This window comes from Oncorhynchus mykiss, chromosome 6 (assembly GCF_013265735.2).
Source record: "Oncorhynchus mykiss isolate Arlee chromosome 6, USDA_OmykA_1.1, whole genome shotgun sequence".
In the NCBI taxonomy this organism is placed as follows: Eukaryota; Metazoa; Chordata; class Actinopteri; order Salmoniformes; family Salmonidae; genus Oncorhynchus; species Oncorhynchus mykiss.
In genome coordinates, this window is record NC_048570.1 from 51873041 (window position 1) to 51885099 (window position 12059).

The 12059-nt window shown below is 45.3% G+C and overlaps 1 protein-coding gene across 1 annotated transcript in view; it reads left to right on the forward strand.

Annotated features, from left to right (window-relative positions):
• The first annotated feature begins 10242 nt into the window (after positions 1-10242).
• The window catches only part of homer1b (homer scaffold protein 1b), a 123593-nt gene continuing 121776 nt past the window's right edge, over positions 10243-12059 (forward strand). The window contains exon 1 of the mRNA XM_021606787.2: positions 10243-10794. Within this exon, the coding sequence (XP_021462462.2) occupies positions 10790-10794 (5 nt within the window). The 5' untranslated portion in view covers positions 10243-10789. The remainder of the gene's footprint in view (positions 10795-12059) is intronic.

The following is a 12059-nucleotide window of genomic DNA, read 5'->3' on the forward strand; positions in this document are numbered from 1 at the left end:
GTCATTGTCTCTGATTGGGAACCATATTTAGGTAGCCTGGGGTTCACTGTGTGTTTGTGGGTGATTGTTCCTGTCTATGTGTTTTTCACCAGATAGGCTGTTTTAGGTTTTCGTTACGTTCATCACGTTCTTTATTTTGTAGTGTTTGCATTGATTCGTGTTTTACGTTTGTTCATTAAAACATGGATCGCAATCTACACGCTGCATTTTGGTCCGACTCTCCTTCTCACGAAGAAAACCGTTACAGAATCACCCACCACCAACGGACCAAGCAGCGTGTCAACAGGCAGCAGCAGCAGCGTAAAGAGGAATGGACATGGGAGGACGTTTTGGATGGCAAGGGCTGTTACACTTGGGAGGAGATACTGGCTGGAAGAGATCGCCTCCCATGGGAACAGGTGGAGGCACTTAGGAGAGCAGAGGCAGCCGGAGAGAGGAGCCGGCGATATGAGGGAACACGGCTGGCAAGGAAGCCCGAGAGGCAGCCCCAAAAATTTCTTGGGGGGGGGCTAACAGGGAGTATGGCTACGCCAGGTAGGAGACCTGGGCAGACTCCCTGTGCTTACCGGGGGGCTAGAGAGACCGGACAGGCACCGTGTTATGCAGTGGTGCACACGGTGTCTCCAGTGCGGGTGCATAGCCCGGTGCGGTATATTCCAGCTCCGCGTGTCGGCCGGGCTAGATTGAGCGTCGAGCCTAATGCCATGAAGCCGGCTCTACGCAGCTGGTCCCCAGTGCGTCTCCTTGGGCCGGTTTACATGGCACCAGCCTTGCGCTCGGTGTCTCCGGTTCGCCTGCATAGTCCAGTGCGGGCTATTCCACCTCGCCGCACTGGCAGGGCGACCGTGAGCATTCAACCAGGTAAGGTTGGGCAGGCTCGGTGCTCAAGAGCTCCAGTGCGCCTGCACGGTCCGGTTTTTCCAGTACCACCTCCACACCCCAGCCCTCCGGTAGCAGCTCCCCGCACCAGGCTTCCTGTGCGTGTCCTTGGCCCAGTACCACCAGTGCCAGCACCACGCATCAGGCCTACAGTGCGCCTCGCCTGTCCAGCGCTGCCAGAGCCTCCCTCCTCTTCAGCGCTGTCGGAGTCTCCCGCCTGTTTAGCGCTGTCAGAGCTTTCCGCCTCTACAGCGCTGCCGGAGTCTCCCGCCTGTTCGGAACTGCCAGTTTGCAAGGAGCTGCCAGTTTGCAAGGAGCTGCCAGTTTGCAAGGAGCTGCCAGTTTGCAAGGAGCTGCCAGTCTGTAAGGAGCTGCCAGTCTGTAAGGAGCTGCCAGTCAGCAAGGAGCTGCCAGTCAGCAAGGAGCTGCCAGTCTGCAAGGAGCTGCCAGTCTGCAAGGAGCTGCCAGTCTGCAAGGAGCTGCCAGTCTGCAAGGAGCCGCCAGAGCTGCCTGTCTGCAGGATGCCGCCAAAGCTGCCAGTCTGCAAGGAGCCGCCAGAGCTGCCAGTCTGCAAGGAGCCGCCAGAGCTGCCAGTCTGCAAGGAGCCGCCAGAGCTGCCAGTCAGCATGGAGCCGCCAGGGCCGCCAGTCAGCATGGAGCAGCCAGGGCCGCCAGTCAGCATGGAGCAGCCAGGGCCGCCAGTCAGCATGGAGCAGCCAGGGCCGCCAGTCAGCATGGAGCAGCCAGGGCCGCCAGTCAGCATGGAGCAGCCAGTCAGCATGGAGCAGCCAGTCAGCATGGAGCAGTCAGTCAGCATGGAGCAGCCAGAGCAGCCAGAGCTGCCAGTCAGCATGGAGCAGCCAGTCAGCATGGAGCAGCCAGAGCTGCCAGTCATCATGGAGCAGCCAGTCAGCATGGAGCAGCCAGAGCAGCCAGGGCCGCCAGTCAGCATGGAGCAGCCAGAGCTGCCAGTCAGCATGGAGCAGCCAGAGCAGTCTGCCAGCATGGAGCAGCCAGAGCTGCCAGTCAGCATGGAGCAGCTAGAGCAGCCAGTCTGTGTCGACCAGTCTCTTCCAGATCTGCCAGTCGTCCAGATTCTTCCAGATCTGCCCGTCGTCCAGACTCTTCCAGATCTGCCAGTCGTCCAGACTCTTCCAGATCTGCCAGTCGACCAGACTCTTCCAGATCTGCCAGTCGACCAGACTCTTCCAGATCTGCCAGTCGACCAGACTCTTCCAGATCTGCCAGTCGACCAGACTCTCCCAGATCTGCCAGTCGACCAGACTCTCCCAGATCTGCCAGTCGACCAGACTCTCCCAGATCTGCCAGTCGTCCAGACTCTCCCAGATCTGCCAGTCGTCCAGACTCTCCCAGATCTGCCAGTCGTCCAGACTCTCCCAGATCTGCCAGTCGTCCAGATTCTCCCAGATCTGCCAGTCGTCCAGATTCTCCCAGATCTGCCAGTCGTCCAGATTCTCCCAGATCTGCCAGTCGTCCAGATTCTCCCAGATCTGCCAGTCGTCCAGATTCTCCCAGAACCGCCAGCCAGCCAGGTTCTGGTAGTTTCTACTACCTGCCTGGGCTTCCTCTCAGTGCTGAGCTTCTTCTCAGTGCTGAGCTTCCTCTCAGTGCTGAGCTACCCATCTGTCCCGAGTTACCTCTGTCCCGAGCTGTCCCTCTGTCCCATGTTATCATTGTGGTGGGTAACCTATTTAGGGACGTTTAGGAGGGGGATTAAAACTGTCATGGAGTGGGGTCCACGTCCAGCGCCAGAGCCGCCACCGCGGACAGATGCCCACCCAGACCCTCCCCTATAGGTTCAGGTTTTGCGGCCGGAGTCCGCACCTTGGGGGGGGGGGGGGGGGTACTGTCACGCCCTGACCATAGTTTACTTTGTATTTTCTATGTTTTGATTGGTCAGGGTGTGATCTGAGTGGGCATTCTATGTTTCATGTCTTGTTTGTCTATTTCTATGTTCAGCCTGATATGGTTCTCAGTCAGAGGCAGGTGTTCGTCATTGTCTCTGATTGGGAACCATATTTAGGTAGCCTGGGGTTCACTGTGTGTTTGTGGGTGATTGTTCCTGTCTATGTGTTTTTCACCAGATAGGCTGTTTTAGGTTTTCGTTACGTTCATCACGTTCTTTATTTTGTAGTGTTTGCATTGATTCGTGTTTTACGTTTGTTCATTAAAACATGGATCGCAATCTACACGCTGCATTTTGGTCCGACTCTCCTTCTCACGAAGAAAACCGTTACAGTTTGTATCAATTGATTTACACAACATGCCTACTACTTTGAAGATGCAAAATATTTTTTATTGCGAAACAAACAAGAAATAAAACAAAAAATAGAACTTGAGAGTGCATAACTATTCATTCCCCCCCCCCCCCCCCCAAAGTCTTTGTAGAGCCACCTTTTTGCAGCAATTCCATCTGCAAGTCTCTTGGGGTATGTCTCTATAAGCTTGGCACATCTAGCCACTGGGATTTTTGCCCATTCTTCAAGGCAAAACTGTTCCAGCTCCTTCAAGTTGGATGGGTTCCGCTGGTGTACAGCAATCTTTAAGTCATACCACAGATTCTCAATTGGATTGAGGTCTGGACTTGACTCGGCCATTCCAAGACATTTAAATGTTTCCCTTTAAACCACCCAAGTGTTGCTATAGTAGTATGCTTAGGGTCATTGTCCTGCTGGAAGGTGAACCTCCCTCCCAGTCTCAAATCTCTGGAAGACTGAAGCAGATTTAGCACCATCCATCATTCCTTCAATTCTGACCAGTTTCCCAGTCCCTGCCGATGGAAAAACATCCCCACAGCATGATGCTGCCACCACCATGCTTCACTGTGGGGATGGTATTTTCGGGGTGATAAGACGTATTGGGTTTGCGTCAGACATAGTATTTTCCTTAATGGCCAAAAAGCTACATTTTAGTCTCATCTGACCAGAGTACCTTCCATGTTTGAGGAGTCTCCCACATGCCTTTTGGCAAACACCAAACGTGTTTGCTTATTTCTTTCTTTAAGTAATGGCTTTTCTTCTGGCCACTCTTCTGTAAATCCCAGCTATGTGGAGAGTACGGCTTAAACTCCAATCTCCGCTGTGGAGCTTTGCAGCTCTTTAAGGGTTATCTTTGGTCTCTTTGTTGCACCTCTGATTAATGCCCACCTTGCTTGGTCTGTGAGTTTTGGTGGGCAGCCCTCTTTTGGCAGGTTTGTTGTGGTGCCATATTCTTTCCATTTTAAATAATGGATTTAATGGTTCTCCTTGGGATGTACAAGGTTTCAGATATTTTTTTATAACTCAACCCTGATCTGTACTTGTCCCTGATCTGTTTTGAGAGCTCCTTGGTCTTCTTGGTGCCACTTGCTTGATGGTGCCCCTTGCTTGGTGATGTTGCAGACTCTGGGGCCTTTCAGAACAGGTGTATATATACTGAGATCATGTGACACTTAGATTGCACAGAGGTGGACTTTATGTAACTAATTATGTGACCTCTGAAGGTAATTGTTTGCACCCAATCTTATTTAGGGGCTTCATAGCAAAGGGGTGAATACATACAGTGGGGCAAAAAAGTATTTAGTCAGCCACCAATTGTGCAAGTTCTCCCACTTAAAAAGATGAGAGAGGCCTGTAATTATCATCATAGGTACACTTCAACTATGACAGACAAAATGAGAAAAAAAATCCAGAAAATCACATTGTAGGATTTTTAATGAATTTATTTGCAAATTATGGTACCCTGTCTTTCTGTCAGCACATATCAAAGCTGCAGACTAAGATTAAATCTATACTTTGTTTCCTCTATCGTAATTACTCCTCTTTCACCCCAGCTGCCAAACTAACCCTGATTCAGATAACCAACCTACCCATGCTAGACTATGGAGACGTAATTTATTGACCGGCAGGTAAGGGTGCTCTCAAGCAGCTAGATGTTCTTTACCATTCGGCTATCAGATTTGCCTCCAATGCTCCTTATAGGACACATCACTGCACTCTATACTACTCTGTAAACTAGTCAGCTCTGTATACCCATCGCAAGAACCACTGGTTGATGCTTCTTTATAAACCCCCCTTAGGCCTCAATCCCCCTATCTGAGATACCTGGGTCAAAATCACTACAATTATTATTTTTGGCCCTCAAGGTAAATCATTCAAAATTCTATATAAAAAAATATACATTGGATCAAATTTCAAAAGGATCCTTATGTGTGTATGTCTTCATGATAATAAAAGCATAATGACATAGACTTCAAAGTAAAACATTTAAAAAAAGATTTTAGACTATTTTATTTCAGTGGAAGGAGGCAATTTTTCAATGTTCCAAGTGCTGCTCAATCAACTCGAACGAGATTAATTAGGAATAAAATAATACAAAATAATATATATTTCCTAATTTTGTTCATTAAATGTTATCTAATGTATAGTCTTTTTATGTTAAATGCTGCACTTTTTCTAAGAATATTGACTATTTTCTGTACATTCTCAAAGTCGTTGTCCACCCTGTTACATTGTGGTTACTGGCATTTTCAGAAAATATATATTTTCTACAATGACATCACAAATAGGAAAGTATGTCACTTCCTTAGCAGGAAAACAACTGGTGTGAACCTGGTGAGTATCTAGATTTCACACTATTACATTTTCATCGTTATATGTTGGTGATGTGATGTGGGATAGCATAACATGTCCACCCTGTTAAGCAAAAATACTAAAGACGCTAATCGAATTTCATAATTTCAAAATATATTTGTCTAACAATGCAAATTCCTTTTCAAGTGGCAGCCATTATCCTAGCTTCATCACGATCACTTGGAGCATAGTTGCTCATTTGAGCTCAAAATGTCCACCCTGTTATTGTCCACCCTGTTATCCATGTACATGTAACAGGGTGGACATGCACTCAACAGGGTGGACAAATGGATATCTTGTGTTGCAAAATATGTGTTTTTATTCATAAATTGTAAGACATAATTACAGTGTGTATAGCATGTATATTATTTGAATAATAAATATCAATTGAATCAGGTTTTTCTGAAGGAATTGCACCTCTTAGTGCAGCAGAAAGAGAGCGGCAATACAGAGAACGATGTAATACTGACTCAGAAAGAAGGACAGAAATCTAGAGAAATAGAGGAAGAAATGGAGGAAAGATAAAGAGACAGGGAAGAAGAAGACAATAGCTGAACTCAGTGACAAAGTGTAGCGTTCAGAAAGGAAGCAATGGAGAGATTCCTTTCTAGGGAGTTTTTCCTAGCCACCATGCTTCTACACCTGCATTGCTTGCTGTTTGGGGTTTTAGGCTGGGTTTCTGTACAGCACTTTGAGATATCAGCTGATGTAAGAAGGGCTTTATAAATACATTTGATGATTCAAATCAAATCAAATGTATTTATATAGCCCTTCGTACATCAGCTGATATCCCAAAGTGCTGTACAGAAACCCAGCCTAAAATCCCAAACATCAAGCAATGCAGGTGTAGAAGCACGATGGCTAGGAAAAACTCCCTAGAAAGGCCAAAACCTAGGAAGAAACCTAGAGAGGAACCAGGCTATGTGGGGTGGCCAGTCCTCTTCTGGCTGTGCCGGGTGGAGATTATAACAGAACATGGCCAAGATGTTCAAATGTTCATAAATGACCAGCATGGTCGAATAATAATAAGGCAGAACAGTTGAAACTGGAGCAGCAGCACGGTCAGGTGGACTGGGGACAGCAAGGAGTCATTATGTCAGGTAGTCCTGGGGCATGGTCCTAGGGCTCAGGTCCTCCGAGAGAGAGAAAGAAAGAGAGAATTAGAGAGAGCATATGTGGGGTGGCCAGTCCCCTTCTGGCTGTGCCGGGTGGAGATTATAACAGAACATGGCCAAGATGTTCAAATGTTCATAAATGACCAGCATGGTCGAATAATAATAAGGCAGAACAGTTGAAACTGGAGCAGCAGCACGGTCAGGTGGACTGGGGACAGCAAGGAGTCATTATGTCAGGTAGTCCTGGGGCATGGTCCTAGGGCTCAGGTCCTCCGAGAGAGAGAAAGAAAGAGAGAATTAGAGAGAGCATATGTGGGGTGGCCAGTCCCCTTCTGGCTGTGCCGGGTGGAGATTATAACAGAACATGGCCAAGATGTTCAAATGTTCATAAATGACCAGCATGGTCGAATAATAATAAGGCAGAACAGTTGAAACTGGAGCAGCAGCACGGCCAGGTGGACTGGGGACAGCAAGGAGTCATCATGTCAGGTAGTCCTGGGGCATGGTCCTAGGGCTCAGGTCCTCCGAGAGAGAGAAAGAAAGAGAGAAGGAGAGAATTAGAGAACGCACACTTAGATTCACACAGGACACCGAATAGGACAGGAGAAGTATTCCAGATATAACAAACTGACCCTAGCCCCCCGACACATAAACTACTGCAGCATAAATACTGGAGGCTGAGACAGGAGGGGATACTCAGAGCCAGGGCCAAGGATAGTGCATTGCTGCAGTCCCAAACACCCCCCTCAACTCCTAAAAATCAGCCTGGGCCTTCAAGGTTAGAATACGTGAAACCTCTGAAACCTCCTGGGAATGTAGAAGTTCCTCTGACACAATGGACCTTGGGAGAAGATACAAAAAAGATGAAGATAAGTGCTCCATGATAACCGTGAAGAGGGAGGTCACAATAACAGAATCTGAACTGGTCAGTCAGTTTCAAGATAGGCTCGCCAAATTTAGGCAGTACATCTTTAATATCAAGTGGCAATACAGGGCCTATAGGGAACTTAGTGAGAGTCTAGAGAACAATGAATGTTGCCACACATTGACTTCAGCGAAAACTATTCATGCAAATACAGTCAAGAGATCCAGTCCGTGCATTTTGGAGGATCTCACCAGCAAGCCACTCTCCACACTGCAGTGCTCTACACTGCTGCAGACCAACCATCAATTGCTTTTTGCTCCATTTCACCATCACGCAGACATGATTCACCCGCCATTTGGGCCCACCTTGATCCCGTTCTTCCTATGTTGAAGCAGAAGTACCCTGAAGACTGCAGGCTTCATTTCTTTAGTGACGGACTGGCTACACAATACAAGCAAAAAGGGAACTTCTACCTACTTGCCACAGAACCACACAAACAATTCTTTCAGGAGGTCAACTGGAATTTATTTTGGTCCAGCCACTGCAAGGCGGCACACAATGGTGTTGGAGCCTCAAGAGATCTGCAGATAGAGGAGTGCACCATGGAAAGGATATCCCAGATGCACAGGCCCTGTACAATGTCCTAAAGGGTCTCCTCTGTGGAGATGTTCTTCATTACCGAGAGTGATGTTGAGGCAAGAGCAGAGGTGTACCCTCCTTCCTCCCCATACACACATACATACATTTTTATTGTACAGTAGCCGGTTGAGTATTGAAATGTGTAAGGTGTTTGTTACTCTTTATATCTTATCATATGCTATCTCTTCTCACCTCAGATGCCTGCCTTAGATGCCATTAAAGGAACAATAAAGTTTCATCAGGTTATCAGTGTCTAACCAGGCCAGATAAAATACAGGGACATTATTTGTCTGTGTAAGAAGGATAGTAGCATGTTGGACTGTCCTTGTTTTCAGCTCAAAGAGGCAACTCTGGGTGACCCTGCAGCATCTAACCAGCCCTCTGCATCTCATGACAGGGCTGACACCACATGGCGACCTGGCACCATTGAACTTAATCACGTAGGGGAGTGGTGTGTTGTCAATTATGACCATGAAGGATACCCTGGCATCATCATTGATGTAGAGGAACATCACATTAAGGTGAAGTGCATGCACCAGAATGGCATCAACAAATTATTCTGGCCAAGTCCAAAGGAAGATATTTGTTGGTACTCTGATGGATAGATAATTTGTCTGATGCCAGAGCCACAGGCTGTTAATAAACACTCTGTGCAGATGGAAAAATTCACCTGGAAGTATGTGGAAGAGCATTGGGGTGAAAGAGGGGAAGCGAGAGAGGGGGAGAGGAAGAGAGGCACAGGAATGTGTTTTAATGCTAATTCCAATGATTTTGTACCAGCAATGTATTTTTGTGTTGTTGTTTTTCACAATGAATATGTAACTAAATAGCAGTTCCAGTGTTGTTACTACATGTATTACTATGTAGATGTCTAGTCAGTGTTCAGTATTCAGTGTTCAGGGTTTAATTTATGTTCTGTCCCATTTATAACTGTCCACTCTGTTATACCTTGGCATCTTTTTCAAATGAATTCAGTTACATTGTCAAATATCAAGAATTTGTGTAATGTTTATTAAAGAGCAAGACACGGCCAACACCAGACAATTATAAACTTGGATAAAATATAATTAATACCTGTCTCAATTTAGAAAGATAAGGTGCAAATTAGATGAAGTTCTGTATAAAACCACACATTGTATACACAATGATCAGAACAAATGGACATGGTTGACAAGGGGGCACAATAGCTTTATGAAAATGTAAATATTATTAAAAATAGTCCAATGAAAGTCATTAAAGACAGTTAAGTGCATGTCTGTAACAGGGTTGACACCATATTGCTGTTTATAATTATCTAACTCTAAGTCTACAAGTCTAATATTTCCCTTTTATAGTGCAACATAAAAGGAATACAAATTCTGAAATAAAACTGGTCCAAATGGTACTGTTTTGTGATATTGACCCACCTACTGCAGCCCTCATCCTCCACATACAACACCCGTTCTGCCAGACACATTTTGTTAAAGGTCCCCAAAGTACACACCCCTGGGTCGCTCTGCTTTTCAGTTCGCTGCAGTCAGCGACTGGAATGAGCTGGATTTTTTTTTTTAAACTGGACTGTTTTATCTCAATCTCTTAATTCAAAGACTCAATCATGGACACTCTTACTGACAGTTGTGGCTGCTTTGTGTGATGTATTGTTGTCTCTACCTTCTTGCCCTTTCTGCTACTGTCTGTGCCCAATAATATTTGTACCAAGTTTTGTGCTGCTACCATGTTGTGCTGCTGCCATGTTGTGTTGCTTCCATGTTGTTGTCATGTTGTGCTGCTACCATGCTGTGTGTTCACATATTGCTGCCATGCTATGTTGTTGTTTTAGGTCTCTCTTTATGTAGTGTTGTGGGGTCTCTCTTGTCATGATGTGTGTTTTGTCCTATATGTTTATTTTATTTGTAATGCCAACCCTGTCCCTGCAGGAGGCCCTTCGCCTTTTGTAGGCCATCATTGTAAATAAGAATTTGTTCTTAGCTGACTTGCATAGTTAAACAGATAAAGGTTAAATAAATTATCCCTTTGACCTCCGAACAAAAACCCCTCGCTTGGTGAGAGAAATAAATTTATAAACGCCACCTGCTGGAAACGACCGATTTTGTGCTCAGTCCCTCCTGCTTTGTCTCTTCGTCTATGGCAACATACATTGCTAAGGACTGAGGAGGTGTCCGGTTGAGAGAGCAGGGACCAGAGGGCGTAGAGGAGAGGAGAGAGCTCATGGGGTGGACAGTGGGTACTGTGCTTTACCGATCGACTGGACTTGTCAGGGGGCGTTTGGAGATCAAACAGCGAAAACAGCGAAAACAACGAAATAACATCTCTCCTGTTTTCATATACCCGACAATTGTCTGACGGACACATTTCTCTCTATCGAACTCTCTATGGCTCTTCCGGACGCCGCTTCAACACAGTAGTTTAGGTACTGGCAATGTGCATAAATCTCGAGTGAATAAACATTTGCCCTGCTATGTGTAGTTTCACACTGTTGTGAATGTGACAATGCAGTATTTGCCTTGGAATTTATTTCGGACGAGCTACGGTGAAGAGACAGAAACACGCCTATTATAGAGGGCAATCACCGCGCCAAACCAACAGAAACAACGTCCAGAATTTGGCCAGAGAACATTTTCCATCTGCTCATCTGCTGATTTGGTTTACCTACAATAACAATGGGGTAAGTTTGTGTAATAGCCTACAATCACATGAATGAGACTGGCTTTGATTGACTAAGCTATTTGGTATTCATCTGTCCAAATCAAATCAAATTGTATTGGTCACATACACATATTTAGCAGATGTTATTGCAGGTGTAGCGAAATGCTTGTGTTCCTAGCTCCAACAGTGCAGTAGTATCTAACAGTTCACAACAATACACACTAATCTAGTAAGTAAAAAAATGGTATTAAGAAGTATAGTTATATTAGATCGAGCAATGTCGGGGGGCATTGACTAAAATACAATAGAATAAAATACACTATATACATATGAGATGAGTAAAGCAGTTAGTAAACATTATTTAAACATCATTCATTCTTCTGGATTTAATTTACAATGTAAAGGGATTGTTATTTATCAGAGACTTATATTACAAATCTGACTCGACAAGCAAAGCATCGCCATGCCTTTGCCATGCAATGCAGCAATGATGGCCAAGATCATTCAAAATGTAGCCTACCATAATATTATACTGAGAATGTGTTCCAAATTGGTGGAATGCATTTTGTTATCGCTTGTCATGTTTCATCTCGATAAGCAGGCTACCTGTTCTATTGTAGATATTAGTGACTGTCATAAGTTATTCCGTAACACACCAGTCAGTGGAGGCTGCTGAGGATGAGGATGGCTCATAATAGTGTCTGAAACGGCGTTTATGGAATGGCATCGGACATATAGAAACCATGTGTTTGATTCCACTCTACTTATTCTGCTCCAGCCATTACCACGAGCCCGTCCTCCCCAATTAAGTTGCCACTAACTTCCTGTGACACCAGTACATAACAATATATATATATATATATAGCAATATATATAGCAATGTAATTATATGAGCTATTTGTTGTTATGTAGGGTTAGGGGTGAGGGTTTATGAGAAGGATCATATCTATGGTTAGAAAGTGTCATCTTCATCCAAGAATGTCTATCAAACATATATCCACTACTGGTCAGTGAGGACACCAAAAACGAATGTGCCAATCTATACCAACCAGGATTATAGTGCTAATGTTCTGTAAAGTAAATGGTTCTGTGGTTATTGGTTGGGATTGAGATATAATGGTATGGTACAGGCATCAGCACAACTCTTGTATCCACTGTTCATATTGGTAAATGACTTGATCTTTCACATTCACATCCTATTGCTTGTCTCCTTCCTTCTCTCCTCATGTCGCCTCACCAGGCATGAGATGTGAATTGAAAGACTAGGGGGAGAGCAGAAGGGAT